This window comes from Thermobia domestica, chromosome 9, assembly GCF_964235325.1.
Source record: "Thermobia domestica chromosome 9, izTheDome1.hap1.1, whole genome shotgun sequence".
NCBI classification, from domain to species: Eukaryota; Metazoa; Arthropoda; class Insecta; order Zygentoma; family Lepismatidae; genus Thermobia; species Thermobia domestica.
The window spans coordinates 267,142,448-267,163,843 of NC_137462.1; the positions used below are offsets into that span (position 1 = coordinate 267,142,448).

At 37.1% G+C, this 21,396-nt stretch overlaps 1 protein-coding gene across 1 annotated transcript in view; it reads left to right on the forward strand.

Annotated features, from left to right (window-relative positions):
* Window positions 1-19,974, forward strand: part of LOC145660676 (F-box only protein 28-like) — a 39,661-nt gene extending 19,687 nt beyond the window's left edge. The window contains exons 4-5 of the mRNA XM_081726012.1: window positions 15,805-15,953; window positions 19,025-19,974. Coding sequence (XP_081582138.1) covers window positions 15,805-15,953; window positions 19,025-19,366 — 491 coding nt within the window. The 3' untranslated portion in view covers window positions 19,367-19,974. The remainder of the gene's footprint in view (window positions 1-15,804; window positions 15,954-19,024) is intronic.
* Window positions 19,975-21,396: the final 1,422 nt, after the last annotated feature.

A 21,396-nucleotide genomic window follows, 5' to 3' on the forward strand; every position in this document is an offset into this window, starting at 1 on the left:
TTATTTCCTTGTTGAAAATCTGGCGTCAGCTGGTGATGTCGATATCGGGTGTGAATAACATCTAACAGACGATGAGCTTCCTCTCAACAACACATGTTCGTTTGTAATGAATGAATGACAGGTTCCCAACTCCAATAAAGAATATGGTTCTTGGTTCGAGCCATGCAACAGAATGAATATTGTTTACAAGAAGTCGAAACTAAGTAGAAGTTGAAATAATAAGGGTATGTAACAAAATAAGACACTATTAAACAAATTGAGGGTTATTCAATAGTAGTTTCCGTTTTAGTTTCTGATAATTGACATATATATTATAATTCCTTTTCGCTGTTTTTGCGTTGCATTGTGATACACAATGTTCGAGTTGGCTTATACGGAATATTGTTCATTATTTCATTAGTGTGTGCGCGTTTAAAGTTACCCTGAACGTTGGTAATATAGATACAAGAAGCAAAGATTGTAAATATCGTTTTCTATTTACATCCAGATTGCAAGTATCATGTAAAGTTTTGTAAATCAACAACTTTTGCATATTATACTTCCACCATGTCTACAGTTCCCATTGCCCCATTATTAGAGCGCCGGAGTTTTATGTCAATTAACAATATAAAGCTATAATATTCGTACATGTTATATATTGTTTTTGAATATGAAAGAACCTAATATAATAAGTAAATGATCAGTTAAAATACTAAAAGGTAGAAAAAAACAACTCACCTTTCCCAACTCCACATTTTGTTGAATATCCGCCAAATTCACTTCTTTCCATAAACACTTAATAAACAAATGACAAGCTGAAATCGAAGGGTTTAGTGTTGCTAGATACCAAAACAATCTATTCATAAAATGATTACTTTTAAGTTACATAGCAGGTAAAAGAAAAAGTAGACCGCCCCATTTTTGGGGCATATGGGTTAAACATAGTTTAATTAATCTAATTAGCTTTTTCGGTATTCCAGATTCTGTAAGAATGTTGGATAATGCTTCTCTCGTAACCGAGTCGTAAGCCTTTCTAAAATCAATAAATATACTCATAAAATAATTAACTTAGTAGAATAAATAACAATAAACACTGCCTTCGGCACTGCTCCTGTAAAATCCCTAGCCAGCTGACATGCTCGTTCTTGCCTAAGCTTGGGTATAAATGTCATCGAGATTGGCACTTAACAGCTAAGCGATCCCGAAAACGCAGTAGACGTTTATGCAGTATCATCTTAGACGTTTTATTTATTTATTTTCATCCCCTCACACCCCCAAATTGATGGGGGACCAAATTTAGACTTTAATTATATGTGGAGTGTGACTATTCATCTTAGTGACCCAAAAAACTATGGATTTAATTATCGATCGTTTCCCATTATTTTTGCATATCACTCCCTTCCCACCCCCTAAGGATGCTGATGCAAGCTGAACGTGAACGTACGTGGCATGGAAGGTGTCATTATTCATCTCAGCAATCCCAATATCTTCGGATTAAACACTAATATAGATCATTTTCTATTAATTTTTACACATTTCCCCTTTTATTATTATTATTATTTTACATATCATCCTCCCCCTTTCTCCCTCGCCAGGCGTGGTGGTGATGGCTGAACTTGAACTTACGCGGCATCGGAAGTATTATGATTCATCTTTGCTACCCCGAAAACTATGAATTCGACATTCACGTACGCTCCCGAAACTCCACTTACTTATTACGAAAACTGTTCCCTTTGAAGCACTGCTCTTGTACAAAAGAAATACCAGAAAGCTAGAAGTAAAACATATCCTGTGTTCAATATCAGTTTGACCTTGCAACATTTCATCACAAAGATTACCTTCCAAACTTTTCCACGGTTCCGGTAGTTGTGATTCTCGCAATCTAATTTATATTCTTAAATGCACTGTCAAAACTTCTATGTTAACAAAACTCGGCTCTTTCAATTTATATCAACAATTATAGTTCTTCTGCAGTTTTCAAATTACTCATCTACCTGTCCCAGTACACGGAGCCCATCACAACAATACATTTGACCGTACCTTCCGTAAACTCGCAAAATAATTTCCTCAAACTCATCAGTATCGCTCAGAAAATTGAGAAGACGATCGGATTACCATCTCTTTTCGAACCTCCTTCCTCATCTTAATCGTCTGTCGCTTCGTTTCCGATACACTTGTTTTTAACTGCCAGTTTTCCTTCCTACGTGTATTTCATTTTCCATTGCGCCTTATCATTTTGAATGTTATTTATGTATTATTATATATAATTTATCTCTGTGTGTGTGTGTGTTAATTTCGTTACTAATTTATATTTTTCTCTCCATTCATTTACTACTTTTTTTTTTATCGTACATTCTTACCGACTCACTCATCGTATTAATTTTATCTTCTAACTCTAAATATTTTCTAACTTTCACTCAGGTAACATTATTACGTGATCCTGCCTTCCATGCTGGCACCTCTATGTTTTACAATTATTTTATTTGTACCTAGTATTTCTTTGCTTTCTTCCTACTTCCTCTCTATGTCCGATGAAGCGTTTAGTGAAAGTGCTTATAATATGTATAATTATGCTTTCCTTATTTTCTGGTGAATAATTCAGTTTCCATTTCCGCTTTAAGATTTCTTTGCTCAGTTTTACATGCACACAGATGGTTATCAAAGTAATAAAAACACCTTGCAAAACATGAGTTGAGAGGTGGTAACACTGAGAATGTGTATGTGTGTTGTTAACCATTTGTTAGGTTTTGTCTGTAGTACGAGGGATGTTTAAAAAGTAAGGTTACAAACCCTGTAGTGAAAATTATATATATTATTTCATACAATCAATACAGGCAACAGATAGTACATTCATTAAGTTATTCTTTGACATATTCTTCATATCGATTGAGGCACACTTGATGCATCGTGGGATGAGTTTGAAGATTCCCTCCAATTAAAAATCCTGTCCTTGCGTGTTCAGTCGCATTGTCACGAAGTGTTTCACCGCCTCGTCTGAAGCGAAGCGACGGCCTCCTAGATACTCCTGTTGCTGCGACATTCCCAATCCTGGCGCGAGTTGAGTTCAAATCTGTTGATGCTGTGTTGGGTCGGCCAGTGCGATCCTCGTCGGTGACGTTTTCTCTACCAGCCGCAGACTTTCGACACCATTCTGCGATATGCTGACGAGACACTACAGTCTCTCCGTAAACCTCTACCAGCTGCCGGTGAATTTCAGCCGTGGTTACATTTCGCCCACAGAAATCGAATAACTGAGCGGACTTCTTCGCGAGACCAGTTTCCCAAACGAGTCGCCATTTGTTTACATGTAACTAGTGCCGTAGGTGCGGGTGGCTGAAACTGTGCACAGTTGCCAACTCCAAGTATTTAAATTACCACATATGCCTCATCCTCTATAACAGACGAAGTTCCGAAGGTCCAGTCCCTTGTGACCTTAGTTTTTGATCCTTCTTCATACATCAAACAGAGATAAAACGGAAGCGGGCAGATAGTGGTGATGCAAAATAGATCTATTCTGCTTTCTAATAGGGCCAATTGTGGATATGTGGTTAATTGGTGCAAGTGTATCTAATGTGGTCAGTGCGTTAGGTATTACGTGGCAATTTTTAAACCACTTATCTCCATCAGCACTTTAGTGCGCGATGAAAATGACGCCGAGAACATGTAGACTGGACCACGAATGATTAGAAACACGTATACGGTCTTTCACGGTCATGTTTAAAATAACATTTCTTGATTATGTATAGCGGATGAGCAAATAAAATATGCTTCTAACTGCCTCCTACCTACTGCAGGGTGCTTACCTAACCGTGGAAGAGTCATGGATTTCGTAGACTGTGGAAAAACCTGGAATAAGCGGCGAATTTCGTTATCAAACCTTGAAAATGTAGACAATTTTCAGTTACCAGTAGACAATTAAAAAGAAAAGAAGAAAAAACTTACCAGAAGAAAATAAAAGTCGTTTTGATCGTCTTTCGGTCACGAAAGTCACGAAAATGTCATGAAATCAGAAGACGTTTATAAAAGTAAAGCAATTTAGCTTTTGGGTTACATTTTTTATTTTATTTGTACAAATATAAGTATAGACTGAAAAATTTTGTTCTATAAAACGTCAAAATTCACCATTAAAAGTGTCTATGGTTGGCTTTAGACGCTACAAAAACGCAGGTAAACAACGCTTCTATCGTATACATAAAAATTCGGCGTAATTCGCACCCAAATTCGCTCTTGAGAATGTTATGAAATTTTATGGTTTGGTAAAGAATAGGTCACGAAAAAGTCATGAAGTTTCATTTTTGAATTTTAGTAGACGCCGTGCGTCAGTAAAAGTTACGACCGTGAAATTGAAAATTTTTGGACAGTGAAAACCATGAAAAATCTGTAAATTCGATTATTTAGTTTGCGTGGGAAACCTGTACTGTGAAATTGGCTGGTGCTCTATGATACTGTGAGCTGCAGTTTCCTGGTATTTCGAGATTGTGTGATCACGTTCGCAGGACGCATTATTGTATGTGTTCTATGCATATCCTATGGTTTAACCCTTTGGAGTTCTAGTGCCTATTTTTAGGTACTAAAGTAGTGTCTTCATTATTCGATTAAAGAAGAACCAATAAAGCTTTTTGACTTTTTTTTTAAGTCTAGAGGCATTGTAGAACACTTACTTTTTTAAAAGTCTAGAGGCATTGTAGAACAAGTTACATATGGTTTCACGCCTTTTGCGTCGAGACATGGGAGGTGATGACGTCATAACTTTAACACGTTCGCTGCTGAGAACACCCATCGGCGTCCAGTACTGAATTTGGCGCTAGCAATACCTGCACTAGTGCTGGCGGGAAAGTGAATCAGCTGCAGAGACAAGCGCCGAGAGGCGTCCGGCGCATATGCCAAATTCAGTACTGGACGCCGATGGGCGTCCTCAGCAGCGAACGTGTTAAAAAATTATTTTTTTTAGGCCTATTTTTGTAATTTTTTGGCGGGCTTGCTTTTGCACTCCGAAGATTGAAATTTTGCACAAACATTCAGTTCACCGAGTAGTATTTATCAGATCTCTGCGTTAACACAGAGGGAACTAGAGGGGCAAAAAGGCTAAAAAAAAGAAATTTTTTTAACCAAAAAAAATCCTCTTTTCCGCGAATGTCACGCCTTAGATACATGATGGAGACATATGAATGATACCGTTTTAAAGGCAGTTCTGTTCTGAAGAGAATCATATACAAACCATGATCCTGGGATAAATAGGAATGTCTTAAGAATTTTTTACCTGAGATCCTGTTTTATACGGGAATCTGGGGTATTGTGAGGTATATTATTTTTTGGCGGGCTTTCTTTTGCACTTAGAAGATTGAAATTTTGCACAAACATTCACTCTACCGAGTAATATTTATCAGTTTTTTCAGATCTCTGCGTTAACAAAGGGGAGATCCAGAGGGGCAAAAAGTTTTAAAAAGGGATATTTTAACCAAAAAAATCCCTTTCTTTGCGATTTTTCCGCCTCAGATACATGATGGAGACAAGTGAATGGCACTGTTTGAAAGGCAGTTCTATTCTGAAGAGAATGATGGGCGAATTATGATCCTAGGATAATTAGAGGTGACTCAGGAAATTTTTTACCTGAGATTCAGGGTCTTTTGCGGTTATCTGGGGCACTGGGGATTATTGATAAATATTTTTCCCGCCCTTACTATTCAAGATAGAAGCTTGAAATTTTGCACACACATATAGTACACCCTCAGTATTTTTCAGCTGATTTTCATGTCTGCATTAACACAGGGGGATCCAGATGGCGCAAAATTAAAAAAAAAAATAGAGAAAAATCCCGATTTCTCTCAAAATTTCCCGCCTCAGGGACATGATAGGGAAATGTAAATGGTTGCTCTATTGTGAAAAAAACGAGGTATGAACCATGATCCTACGATAAATAGGGATGATGCTGTAGCCGCTTTCTGCAAGTCTATAATTTACTTTTAAAAAGCCGGAATTTTAAAGGATTAAGTATTGTTTTCGATCAGTAACACAATTTCCAAGATTACAATGCGCCAGTTCACACTTCTGGAGCTGTTGACGCGGCATAAAATATGACATCTTTCCTGGCCTGCCCATTTCCAAACTTCAATATTTCCAAACACATGTGGTCAGTTCTGGAGGTCAGACTGCAGCTCCGATATCATCGTGCGTCCTCGTTGACGAAACTATGTGCTAAGCTGCATGAGGAGTAGAGATGCAAAAAAAGGTCGGCTCTTTTGAATCGATGGTTTTTTGCACATAAAAGGCCGGCTTTTCTGGGGAATAAACGAGAATTTAGGAAATTTTGGCTTTTTTCATTTTCATGATTTTTCTATTCAGATAGCTTTCTTATAGTGTACTCTAAAGTTAAATAAGATTTCATGACCTAAATACCATATTTCGCTCTGGAATTCACCATCATGATGGATGGAGCACATGATTTATGAATTAAAGTAAACGTAAAGTACGTAGTATTTGAGAGCAATATTAGATGCTATTTTACTTTATTTTAACTTCTGAGTTATCGACATTATTTTCTGCTCTAGATCATTTCTTTTTAGTCATCTGTGTTTCATTTCTTAGAGCTTACTATTCTAGCTTCTAGACATAAGTTAAATTTACGTTTTTCAATCTGTCAGAGCGTACTTCCACATTTCCGTTATACTGTCTGTTTATTTAATCTTCCGGACACACCCTTGAATACCATTTGATGGAAATAATCAGTATCGGATTTAGAAAAGTATTTGGGAGGGATTTCTCTGATTAATGTTTGTTTTTCCTAAAAATCCCTAATTTTTATTTGGGAGGAGCTTGAAATGTATGAGTACAGGTATAACAAATATTTCGTTTCGTTTGTATATTCAGCTATAATCTTCCAGATACAACCTTGAAAACCATTTTATACTGATAACCAGTGGCGGATTTAGAAAAGTATTTTGGGAGGGGTTTTTCTTATTAATGCTTAGTTTTTCTAGAAATTCCTAATTTTTTATTCGAGGAAAGCTTGAGTTTATGAGTAAAGGCAAAACTAATATTTAGTTTGTTTCAGAAATTCCGTAATTTCGGGGTACAGGCTTCAATCCGAAAGACATCCCCACCCTAAACCTCTTCAAATCCAGCACTGTTGATAATTAGTAATAACAACGATTTAAAAACGATAAGAAAGAAAGGAAGTCGACCAGGACTCACAGTACACGCACTCTCTCTACATTCACAGATGAAATTAAGAAAAACTTTTGTCAAAATGGTCGAATGCGGGGTTGAATCCCGAACTTCCCAATAGAAGCGCGAAAGCTAACCACTCACTCATGTTTGTTGTGCAGTTGTGCTTAACTTAAATGTATTCTCTCTCTCTCTCTCTCTCTCTCTCTCGCCACAAAAGCTCTCCATTGACTTCTGTCCTTATCCAATTCAATCCAGTTTCTACTCTGTACTCTAAGATGCACCTAGAACTTCTTAATAGACGTTTTCCGATTGGATTTCCCTAAAGCGTTCCTACCTTCTTCCATCCTGGCTTCATGACCTGCCCACCTGAGCCTCCTAGACTGGATGGCTCTAACGATATTTGGTAAACCGTATAAAATATGTATTTCTTCCATATGAAGTTTTCCCCATTCCCGTTTCCCTTGGGTCCTAATATTCGCCTCAGAATTTTATTCTTAAATATTTTCAGTCTGCGTTCCTCCCTCAGCGTAAACGACCATGTTTCATAACCACAAAACACAACAGGCATGATTAACATTTTATATATTTTAAGCTTTAAATTCGTCGTCAAAATTCGCGACGACAAAATATTTTGAACTGAATAATAACAAGAATTTCCTGATTTCAATCGACATTTAATTTCTTCGTGGACATGATTCTGGTCTGGTAATACTGATCTTAGATATTTGAAAGTATCCACTGTGTCGAAAGTATCAATTGATATTTTTTAACGAATTCATAATTTGCCGTATTACGATCCTTGTGAACTTCCTTGTATTTAGTTTTCTCTGCATTTACTTCTAAACCCATGACTGTGCAAGCGTTTAATAAGGCCTCTGCATTTCTTTCGATTGTTCTCCTCTCAGATTTACATCATCACCATACACCATAACCTGGTGAATACCATTCAGCTCTAGGCCGTGGTTGCTATCTTTGATTTTTCTTATAGCGTACTCCAGAACAAAGCTGAATAATAACGGCGATAACGCATATCCTTGTTTCAGGCCAATCCCGACGTGGAAGCTCGCATTTTTCTACCTGGACTTTACTCTGGGATTCATTTAAACAAATTTTAATTAATCTAATCCTGGCTAAAAGAATGTTGTACAATGTTTCCCTCCTAACCGAGTCGTAAGCCTCTCTAAAATCAATAAACAGTTGATGTACTGGGTAATATATTCCCATTTCTTTTCGAGTATTTGTCGAATGGTAAATATCTGGTCGATAGTTAATCGATTTCGTCTAAATCCACACTGATAATCTTCAATAATTTCATCTGCGTATGCGATCAATGTTATTGATACAATATTAAGAGAAATGCCTTGATAATTATTACAATCAATTTTGCCGCCTTTCTTGTGAATTGGAACAGTGATTGATTCTTCCACTCTTTTTAAATGTATTCCATAGTTTTTCTTTTTTGTAAAAAAAAAAAAAAAAAAAAAAAAAAAAAAAAAAAAAAACGTAACGATATGTTGAATTTTCTTGTTAAAAATTCAGGACTGGGTAAACCGTGATGGTGGTTACATATTCTAGAGCCTAGGAAACCACACGCTCAGATGAACCGCCTATTACGTATATGATCCATGAACGGAAAATTCGATATTTTCCCGATTCTGAACAAGCTTAAGGAACAATCAGTGCATTACAGAATTTGGAACTTTACCGATTTTGCAGATCCGAAGCACCTGATAGGTGGTAACAGATTATTACGTATGTGATCAATCAATAAAAAAATTGTTCGAAATATTCATATAATGTATATGAAAGTTAAAACTTAACTGAAAAATCTCAAGAATGTACAGATCCACCCGGAACGAAGCTCTTGATATGCATATTTCTCTCATGTTTTACTTAATTTTGTTTCCAAAAGAGGGTATGTGATATTTTGAAGTAAAAATACTACATACAATTTTGCTAGTTTAATGTAAATATGTTAAGAATTTTAAAAAATCTTTTTGAAATTCATGTTTTTTTTTTTCAAGGTTTCATATTATTATCTGCATCAACTAATACTTAAATGAGTTTTCATGTTGTAGAGAAGCGAAACAAAGTCTGCTTTATCATTTTAAAGCAAAATTAAAAAAAAAAAATTCCCAAGCAACAAAGCAAAGCAGAAAAAATCGATATTTTTCAAAAAAAAAAAAAAAAAGAGTTTTTCCGAGCCTTTGCATCTCTAATGAAGAGTGGTACAATATTCCTCTGGAAGCCATACATATATGAAAAATCAGAGCTTTTCTGCAGGCTGATAATGATCTAACGCTGTAATAATTAAGTTCATTTTCTTCAGATGTTCCCACTATTAGGATAACCGTGTGTAAGTAGCAGAAAAGGGTAAAATCAGAATCACACAACACTAAGTTCTTTCGCTCGAAGCTTCATCAGAAGAAAGATGCAAAGGGCCGCGATGGGTACCTGGTTCGATCCCAGCTCGCACCAGGTGTACTTTGTGGAGGACAAACCCGTGTACGTGAGTTTTCCCGTTTCCTTCCACTTTATTCATTCCACCATTTCATTCATTTCTCATCATCATCATCTCCTTTAGCCGAGCCGGCATAACCATGGGAGGTAAAGATTTCATTTCATTTCAAAGATAGAAAGATGCAGAAATAGAAAGAAAAACGAATGGTTAAAGCGGTATAGCTGTGAAACCTCCAGGTGGACACCCTGTTGGGAATGCAATCACTTGATAGTGTTTCCAGGTTAAAAGCGTTTACAGAATTATAGAATTCAGTGTATAGTCGAAATACAGACTAAACCAACTTTTTTTATTTATCAGCAGTAAAGCTGATGAATGGGTATTAGTGTCACCCGTAGACTGTAAATGAGACAAACATTGCCCCGTTACAAAGGTTATAGGGGAGCCAGCAAGAGAAGGTCTGTTACAGCTCTTAGTGACGTTACTACTACTCACGTGTCAAGGCTTTTTTCGGGGCATCTGTAATGGCAATTTAATTAATGGTGTAAGACAGTGTGACCGTGGTTGGTAACACTAGTACCAAAGTAGGGACTGCATTTTCCCTCCCCATGTAGTAAGAAACTTCAGAGACCATCTCTTGTTGGCCCCGCTATAGCTGCTTTGTATTATCGCCAGGAGGTCATAAGAAGATTAATATGCTCTTCCCTTAAATAATGTCACTCGGAGATCTTGACCTTCAAGGAAAAAAGTTGGTTTTGTTTGTGCGCAAACTATAGAATGATAAAACTTATAAATCAGTCGGTAGGGCTACTGGAATGGGAAGGATTAATATATAGCTAGGGAGATTTATATTTGTATAATTATGTATTAAAAACGTTAAAAAAATGATAAAGCTTACGAATAGAATAATAGAAGTTAATAATGAGAGAAAATGCAAAACGAAAAGCTTTTTTTTAAGGAGGTGGATATTATAAATCGTGACCAGGATAGAATGATGTGTGTTCTTGTTTGTTTTTCAGAGACGTGGCAATTTTGTGTGTTTGAAGATATTTAACGTGCAAGAAAGTTTGGTCGAAATTATTGTTGTGGTGGGTCAAGTAGCTGGTTAATGTTGTCATTGTAGGAGTATCTATGATCGTTGATTCTGATCCGAAGAGGAATTTCTCTCCTTCACTACTCTATTCCGCAACACACAATTCATCATAGCATTGCACAACCATACCTTCCACATAATTATCGTCAGAAACTTTTTCCTGAACTGTTGATTTCACTCAGAAAGAAATGAGTCGGAACTTACTTATCCATGAATTCCCCTTCCCGGTTTTAACTGTCCTTAATACCTATTTGACCACTCTCAGTTCGTTTCATACACACACAGGGTGTCTATCGGTCACGAAAGTCATGAAATCAGAAAACGGTCATGAAAGTCAAGAAAAAGTCACGAAATTTACGTTTTGGGTCACGATTTATATATATATATATATCTGTACAAATGTAAGTACAGACTGAAAAAAATTGTTGTGTAAAATGTCAAAATTCACCACCAAAAATGTCTATGGTCGGCTTTTGACACTACCAAATTGCAAACAAAGCACGCTTCTATCACATGCATGAAAATTGGGTCAAATTCGCTCTTGAGAATGTTATGAAATTTTATTGTTTGGTAAAGAAAGGGTCACGAAAAAGTCAGGAAATTTAATTTGGAATTTTAATAGACACCCTGGACACATATTTATTATTGCTAATTCTTTTTTTGTTAAAGGATGCTCATTGGTAGAATGCTTACCTTTGATACGTAGGGTCCCTGGTTCGATTCCTGGCCAAGTAAATTTGTGATGGATATCATGATGTCTGTGGGTTTTGTTGAGGTATTCCCACTTTCTCATTTCACAATTTCATTCATTTCTCATCATCACAATCTCCTTTAGCCTATACGACATAAGAGCGGGACGTAAAACTCAAGGATTTCGATTGGTTAATTCTTTTGGACGTTATTGAAAAAATAATACATAAGATGTGTATATCTATTTCGGCCAGTGACTATACTTGAAACTAATTCTATCTGTAATAACTAAAATCATGAATTTCACTGACATTTCATAACAGAAAGTGGTTACCCTGTTGTAATGTGAATTGCATGAAGACCATATTTATCGATAAATTGCTTCGCCAAACTCTTGTAGATCATTCAATATATATATATATATATATATATATATATATATATATATATATATATATGGTCTAGGAATTAATTCGTGCGGTTGGTACGCACACATTGAAGCTGTAGTACAAACACAAAATACATAAATACCTTAAGAAAAATATTGTCCATCGCTAGCCACCACTTTCGCCCATCTGTCAGGCAATGTACGGATTCCGTGGCGAAAGAAGTCCTCATCCTTGGAAGCGATCCAGTCAGAGACCCATGTTTCGATATCTTCTGAAGAAGTAAACCGCTGTCCAATCAAATCGTTGTTCATGCAATCGAACAAGTAGTAGTCCGAAGGAGCAACGTCTGGTGAATACGGCGGGTGGGGTAAAACTTCCCATCCGACATTTTCTAAATAGGTTTTGACCGGTTTTGCGACATGTGGGCGAGCGTTATCATGTTGAACAATAAGTTTATCATGTCTGTTCTCCCATTCTGGTCGTGTTCTGGCCAGAGCTTGCTTCAAACGCATTAATTGTCGTCGATAACGTTCTCCATTCATAGTTTCACCCGGTTGCAGCAGCTCATAGTACACCACACCTTTCATATCCCACCATATGCACAGCATAACCTTTGCACAGTGAATATCTCGTTTTGGTTGTGATGGACCTGGTTCACCTGGTTTCACCCAGGCCTTTTTTCGTTTAGGGTTCTCGTAATGGATCCACTTCTCATCACCCGTAATAATTCGATGCAGAAACCCCTTTCTGCTCTATCGTTGAAGCAGCAATTCGCAAATGGTTTTTCGTCTTTCAACGTCTCTGTCTTTCAATTCATGTGGAACCCAATGTGACATCTTTTGAATCATTCCCATGGCTTTCAAGCGTTTGGAGACTGTTGTTTGATCAACGCCTAATGCTGCTGCAAGTTGTTCCTGCATTTGACACGAATCCTGCTCGAGCAATGCTGTCAATTCTTCGTCTTGAAATTTTTTTGGCTGTCCAGCTCGCTCTTGGTCTGCCAAGCCGAAATCACCACTTCTAAACCGTGCAAACCACTTCTGACACGTTCGCTCAGCTAGAGCATGGTCACCATACACTTCCACCAAAATACGATGACTTTCAGTCGCACTTTTCTGCATGTTAAAGTAATGCAGCAGGACACCCCGCAAAAACACTTTATCAGGCACAAATTGCGCCATGTTCACTTAACTACAAACTGGTGTTGTTGACGCTTTAATCCACTGCCCTATACTACGAACGATACGCGATGACAGGGGTTTGCAACACATGTGTGGATACACGGAACTGTGGGACACTCCGTTCGTTGCGCCATCTCTTGTCCACCCGCACGAATTAATTCCTAGACCAAATATATATATATATATATATATATATATATATATATATATATATATATATATATATATATATATATATATATATATATAAAATATTGTAAAGAGATCAATATTTATTGATTATTGATTTGTATTGATTTCCCTCTCATTCATTTATTCTTTGTCTGAGATACGTAATTTCCATTAAGGACTGTCATCAGTGTTGTGAAGCTTTTCTCTTTTTTTTCTTTCTTGTTTTTTCTAATTACATAAAACTGTTTTGTACACATCAAGAACGTTAGACATTCGGAAGACTTAGCTAATGAAATTCATTTACGTCTGGGAATTCGGTTAATATATTCTTCCGTAGTTTCGTGTCTTCATTGCTGAATCGTGAAAGTGTTTGTTTACGTTTGTGTAATGTATTATGTCAATGTGTATTTTATGTAATAAAGCTGAGAGAGTTCCTTTCTTGATTATCTAACCATCTCTGACGTCAAAAGTACCTGTTGAGACGAAATCGTCTCATCGACACGTGTCTGGAGTCAGCAAGAACACCAGAAGATTTGGATCCTTAAATACTCCGTTCAACCCGGAAGGAGAGAGTCAGTCCGGGGAGTTCATGAGAGTCAGTCGGAGACAGTCCTCGGAAGTACGTAGGAGTCAGTCCGGGAGTTGAATCTACTGTGCCAGTCTTTGGAGTTGGCCGGAGAACGTCGGAGTCGGTTAGTTAGAAGACTAGTCGAACAACCTTAATTCGGTCAACGGCAGGATCTAGCTCAGTGGCTAGAGAATCAGTTTACTTTATAACCAGAACGACAGATCACCGGTCATCATAAAGAAAACACCAAGGAGCCCAGCAGAGATAATAAAACAACAGGTACTGTGATATCAAATTTCATCCCTTCCTTCCCTCACCCTTCACCTACACTCTCTCTCTCTTCAAATGTCTTGAAATTCTCACTTTTATTTCTCTTATTTTGAGACGGGTGTCGTCTGTCCCAGGACCCGATCTACCTATGAGACACATCCCAAGAAATTCTTGTTGACAACACAGCTTTCTTTGAAAATCTATTTCAAATTAAGCACCCGTAAAATATATATAAAAACTTAGAGTATTTGATGACAACTACCAGCAAAAACTAAGATAAGGGATAGGGCAGGGTTTGTGCCCCACGGGTTTTTTCGGGTTGGACCCGCCTGAAAAAAAAAAAAACACCTTAAAACTCACCTGGATTTGTGAGCTTTTTGTTAGTATATTATTGGTACAACTGAGGTGGTCACATTGAAAGTGAATTTTATCAGATTTTGGACTTCCCTTGGGCGAATTAGATGCTTTCACGTTAAGGTATACAACAACATTCAACATAAGACCTTTATAAAGTTCTGAATAAGAAAAACTTACTTTAGCTTTAGATAATTATAGAACAAATTAATTTATGAATTATATGTATAGCCTATTTGAAGTAAAATATGTAACTTTATATTTTAGAAAATACTTTCCGTGAATAGCGTGCTCGCCGACTCGGTGACGCCGAGGAATCCTATCCCTCATACGTTTGACGGATTTAAGGCCATAGGTTCCGAAAGCTGCATTTTCGGGAAAAACCCGTCGTGAAAGAAGTGCTCGGGAAATTTCCGCAATTAAACGCATAAAGCATTGGAAGTGAATACTTCAACGATTAAACTATTTATTTTATATAGAACATTTTGAAACATTTATTTTATAAAATATGAATTATATCTTTGTTTTAAATTAATATATTTGGTTTTCATATTTGGCGAAAGTCACTGAGGATGACTTGATCTACATTTGTTCATTTGTCTGTTTGTACCACACACACTACAGAGAACAACTTTCGGTCTTTTAAGTTTCAATTTTCAGGGTGCAACCACGAGACATTCTAAATTTACTGTTGAGATTTTGGCGGCATACCAACTTAATATATGAAAAATGCGGGATCTTTTTCTTCTTCCTCAAAATAGCGGGTATCGACGCTACAGAGTGCAATTTTCGGACTTGAAATTTTGAGGGTAGAAGCACGAGATATTCTAAATTTGCTGTATAGATTTCCTCGGCAATCCAATGTAAAATTTCAAAATGGCTTCCATTTTTTCAAAACAACAGTGAATAGGAAATTGTTGCAAGTTATGACAATGACAATCTTGAAATATAAATCACATTTTAACACTTTTACCCCAAAGACACTGAAATGTTTCTAAAAAAAAATACAATTAGACCCGAAAAAACCCATATGGGCCCAGGTGGGTTGGGTTTTTCAATAAAACCTGGGTTTTTTCAAACCCTGGATAGGGACAGGGTAGGTTAGGAGCGGTGCCTGGTACAATTTTATATATATATATATATATATATATATATATATATATATAGTTTGCCCACTATTATCTCAAACCCCATACCATATTTTTAATGCAAATATTCAGAGGTTTCGTTGTATACCTTATCCAGCAGGTAACGACATTATTAGTGTGATGAACTGACATGTTTGCTCTTGTTCCTTATCTTTCTGCAACCAACATTACAAATCTGCTATTCAGTGTTGTATAACATTCCGGGATAGAGCGATACACAGACTGATATGTTTCCCTTTTATAATTAGAGTAGTCACCAACTGAATTTAATAACGAAAGAAAAAATAATATGTAAAACATGATAACTGATGCTTTGTTTTCTCTCATTCATTTCAGGTTCACCTCTGCTCTCTAATTCGCCCACGCCAAGAATTATTGCTCATGAAAAAATTAGACAAGAATTCTTGAAGATTCAGTCATCCGCTAAATCCAATAAAGCTTCTCTTAACTCTTTAAAGAAGGAAGTGATATTTCTAAATGCACAGGTAATTTTTAATAAGTTAATCGGGCATTTTGAATAGTAATAACTCTCTAATCTCGAAGAGAACACACCTTGTATTTCATAAAACCGCAGAATTTTTGCGAAATTTTCGCGGAACGCATGCTTTTAACATTGGTGGAAGTAACGTTAAATCCACTTCCTCATTAGTGATGAATTTCAGCTTGTTTGTGGGGTAAGCCTCAGGAAAGATATATTCTTTATTGCAGCAAATCCAGTACTTATTCCCGATTGGAGCTCATGTAGTTCAGGTCCCATGTTAAGCTGAAGGTCCACTTCTCATATAGCCATGCTGCTGAACAGGACGCTAAGCTCAAATTCAATCCATTACTTATTCACAAAAGTTATCGCAGAACATAATTTTTAAATCAAAGAGAAGGAATTGAATCTGTTCCTCTAATTTTAATCTTGGGAAAGCCAGAAATGTCATATTCACTATCTAGTCTTACCATGAATACTGTACCAAAGTTTTAAGTACATTGACATAAAATGGTTACAGATATTTTAATATTCTAATAACATGAGATACAGGGATGCATTGTGAACCAAAATTACAAGTAATTATTCAAAATGCCCACCATTAGCATCCACACTGTCCTTGCGTCTCATCAATTGCATTACGCAACATATCAACTGGAAAATCTGCAGTTGCCTTCCGAAGAAACCGCTTTAAACTTTCAATATTGGGTTGTCTCTTCTTGCAAGCCATCTCCTGAAATTTGGACCAAAATTTGTAGTCCAAAGGAGTCCAGACTTGCAGAAGACCAGTCTAAAATATAAATGAAGTCTGAAACATTAATACCTCCAACCACTGCTGGGTTGTCCGTGCCTCGCGTGCCGGGTCTTGAGTCCTGCTGGAAGCTCCAGTTCTGTCCATGAAAGAGGGTGGTGAGATTCTTGACTAGCCTTTCAAGCATTGTCTCTCGATACACTTTTGGCTGACGTTTTGACTCCCGTTTCACAGAAATGGATCTCTGTTGTGCCCTCGTAGCTCAAACCCCACCACACTATGACTGAGGCAGGATGCTGACCCCTCTGCATCCTTGAAGCCTTTTCAACATCTTTTCAAGAGGATGTGGTATATATCCTGTCATTTTCGGCATCGAAAGTCTCCTCAACACTGACATTTTTTTCATCAAGAAAAAGGATTCAACGGTGCCCATTGGCTAGTACTTTGGTTTTGATGAGCTTCTGGCGCTTCAATTCATTTGTCAGGAGGTGTCCTTTGCGTTGTGTGTAAGTATGGAGTTTCAGGTCACTGTTTAACATACGAGACATAGATATTTTCGATATCTTTAGTTCACGAGCTATAACTTACTGTTCCCTAACTGCATTTCATCGAACACCTGCCGTCACTGCATTCACAAGTTTCGATGTTCGTACTGTGTTTGGTCTTTCTTGCTGCGGGCAATCTTTCAGTTCCAGTCTCAACATAGCACTGGATAGTGCTGTAACTTTTTTTTTTTTAATAACTAATTTGCAACTTCTTGATAGCTCTAAAAATCTCTTCTGGTAATTTACCTACCTTGTGCAACGCTATCACGGCCACACGATTTTCATGCTCGCCCCAGTCTAACTTGAATATTTGCCGTATAACTGACATCTTTATACTTCTTCAGCTTATCCAGCAATAACTCACGCTTCACGACACCGCTCTTAAAGCCGTTTACTTGTACCGGCAGAAGTAACAACCACCCTCAAAAGCTGGGACAATATTTATGGTAAGACTGTGTATATTGTACAACAGAATAAATTTTACAAAAATTATAGTGAAATATATGTATTTTTAATGGTCGAGTGTTAATTCAACCTTCTTGACTCATGTTAACTGTAAGCAATGGGGATTGTGAAAAAGCCTTAGAGAAAACACATCATATTGGTCAAATTCATGATTTTTTTTTTCAGCTCTTTCCTTTCTACGTTAGGTTGGAAAATTTTCATCTGTCTCTTGTAAAATTACCTAAGCTAACAGTATCATGTTAAAGCGCTACAATACCTCATGCCGTAAGCATCGGTGGACCACCGATGAGCAACTAGCGACATCTCGCCAAAAATTGGCGGCCCCGCAACGACGATCCGCGGTTGTCCCACTTCCATTTTGAAAATTATACCACCGCGGCAGAGACGCGACGAAACACCAATGAACCACAAAATTACTCCCCCAAAATATGTTAAATCGCCTATATGCGTGATTTGTTTACATTAAAGTAAGTCTGAAAAGCACTAAAAAAAAAAAAAAAAGTACCCCGGGGTGGGCGCGAAGCACTAACCTTATGATTCCTAGGCGTGTATTCTACCGACTTCGCCACAGAAGCGATGAGGAAACCCTCAATTATAGAGGAATAAATCGTTGAGGACTTTTTAATTTGGTCAGTCTGAGTGCTCCTTTAACCTTGTATATTCGACGATAACCGTTTGGGATAAGAAGAAATGCTTTCGCCATGTAATTTTATAACAAAATGACGCGTGTTATTTCATAGTTCTCCCATATTCACTTTCGAATGATCAGCGACAGTTGCCGTCTCAATTCATACAATTATACGCAATCTTAAGATTTTTCACGGGGTTATGCTTGATCCGCGGAATTCACTTTATGAACACTTCGTCAGGCATAATAACCACATGCACATGACTGGCGATAACTCATGATCCCTTTGCGGTTCGCGACGAATCGAAGGAGCACAGACCAAAATAAAGTCCTCGCTGCTGCGCGGTGGTAACTTCAACACCCCGAGTCGACAAAACCCTGCCGCCAGTGACACACTAGTGGCAATCCTTCGACGCGTCGCTATAACGACGATCGACATTTACCGGCAAGTGGGCCACTAGGTGTTGGCGACGTTTACGGCATTGGGCATGTTAGAATGTAAATAATACTGTTAGAAAAATATCCTGGTTTTTGGACAGTTCTCTAATTAGGCTTTTTCAGGATCCGAATGAACTCGAACTCTTTTGAATTTTCGGATGTCAGACTTTATATTATCTTAATATATCTACTAATTAATCTTAATTTTCTCGTTATTTCTAATTTATCGTTATTTATTCCTTTGGTTATAGGTTAAACGACAGCGCGCAACCACAGCTGCTCAAGCATCTAGGCTTCGAGAACAAAGCAATACGCTGCGTGAACATGAAACACAGATAGCAGAATTGCGTCGCCACCTTGAAGAATATGAACAGAGATTCGCAGATTTAACTGCTGAATTGAGCAGAGCACGTAGTGGTCCTTCTACTTCGTCACAGCTTGATTCCGAAAGATTGCATCCTAGAAGCTCCAAGACTAGTGCAATAGCAGCCTCTACAGCTACGAAACGAGTTGAACCGGAGGATGGCAGCCCGTCGAAACCAAAGAGGAAGACAAGTATGGAATCACGTGCAAAGAAACGACCCAAATTATAGAACATAATCATTGGGGGAAAAAAAGTCATACTAAACAAGGGATAATGAAATTTAAAAGAAAAATGTTATAGGCATATTGGTGTACGGCGAAAACTGAATTTAAAGCCCTAAATTTTTACGGTATAGTAATTTTTATTTTATGTAAAATACGTACAGATACACATATATTTATTGTAATATACATTAACGGCGTTGTTTTCATTATTCATTCCATTTAATAACACTGGTTTACTTTTAAAGAAGAATTTATGTTTAAAAGTTACAATCTGATTGTCTTTATTTTCTTAAAACAGTCTGTTTTAACTGCGTTATTTAAGAATTGCAGAGTAATTTTTCACAAGATGATGTGGGCTTTTTATTAAGATGAAGGAAACTGCCATTTTTTAAAACTATAGTTTTCAGTATTTATGAAATATTAGTATATTAGAAATAGATTATTATTTATCAAAGCTTTTAATATTTCTACCCATAAGTCTTTACAAATGAAATAAATATGTATTTATGTTCATTGTTAAGTTGAAATCATCAAGTGCTTATGTAATTGTAATATGTACAAATGAACCCAATTTGTATATAATACATTTCAATAAATTTGCTATTTAAATGATTTTCTAAAGTTCTTTAATTTCGTGAAACTCATTTTAGCCTGCTGCTTTGCGGAGTAAATTTTTAGTACGGAGAGATCAATGCAGTTCTAGTATGGATGAGGGGGTATCGTAAAGTTTTAATTATCGCAGTAAAAGAATCATGTAACGCTAATTCTATCGTGAACTAAGTTACATATGCACTGATTCTAAACGTTTATGCAATACACGAGATTATCTGGAATAATTCAACGCAATAATGCATTTCAAAGATATATTATTATCCTTCAACGTATAACTCGTTCGACAGCTTAAAATATTGTACATTCAGCTTACACAAGATGGTTCCTCGTTACATCTATATCTTTCTAGTTACTATAGCAACGACATTAAAACATGTAAACAAATCGTCATAGCACAACGATAACAGACAAAATCTCAATATAATACAAAATATTTAAATTATTTCTTTATATAATTTCTTCTTCTTCTTCTTAGTAGCTTGTGCCTTTTTAAATAATTCATTTTGCCCGTAAATACAAATAATACTTAAAAGTACATAAGAATTATACATTATCATTGTAATTAGGATGCGGAGATTGTTGTGATTTGTAATTGGTGCAACCCCTCTCTATGTAGTCACCACCCAGATTTACACGTTTCTCCCAGCGTTACTTCACTTTATGAATGCCGTCGTTGTAAAAGTCTACATATTGTGTTTTAAACCATTCTTCCACCTCATGAATGACGTCATCTGTGTTGTCAAAATGGCGACCACGGAACTGATTCTTCATTTGATTAAATAAGAGAAACCAGTAGGTCTGAGCTCGGGAGAATAAGGCGGATGCTGCAATACCTGGAAGCCACACGCCCTTGCTTTGTTGACAACAACTTGAGATGAATGAGCTGGTGCATTGTCAGTTAGAAGAAGAACGCCTTTCGAGAGCATGCCGCGGCGCTTTGTTTTTAGAGCATCGCGCAATTTGTCCAGGAGATTGGTGTAGTACTTCTTAGTGACGGTTTGTCCTTTTGCAAGATAATCTGTGAGAATTACCCCACGAGAATCCCAAACAACGGACAGCATGACCTTTCCCCCTGCCTTTTGCACCTTTTTCTTTTTGGGAGGAGGGGAATCGACATGCTTCCACTGTATTGCTCGTGGTTTTGGTCTGCGGATCATACTGGTATAGCCACGTTTCATCTATGGATAGCAGACGCTCGAAAAAATCCTCTTCTGTCAGAGTCAACATCTGTTGGGAAAGGTCATGCAACCGTCTTGCACTTTGGTCATTTTTCTCAAACCCTATAAAAATAATCACTAGGAGTTGATTTCCTTAATATCATGCACATAAGAACCAAACATAATACTGACAAAATTTCATCACCATATCTTAATAACCTCCTGGTGACAGGGGCGGATCCAGGACCGCCTTCTGGGGCGAGCGG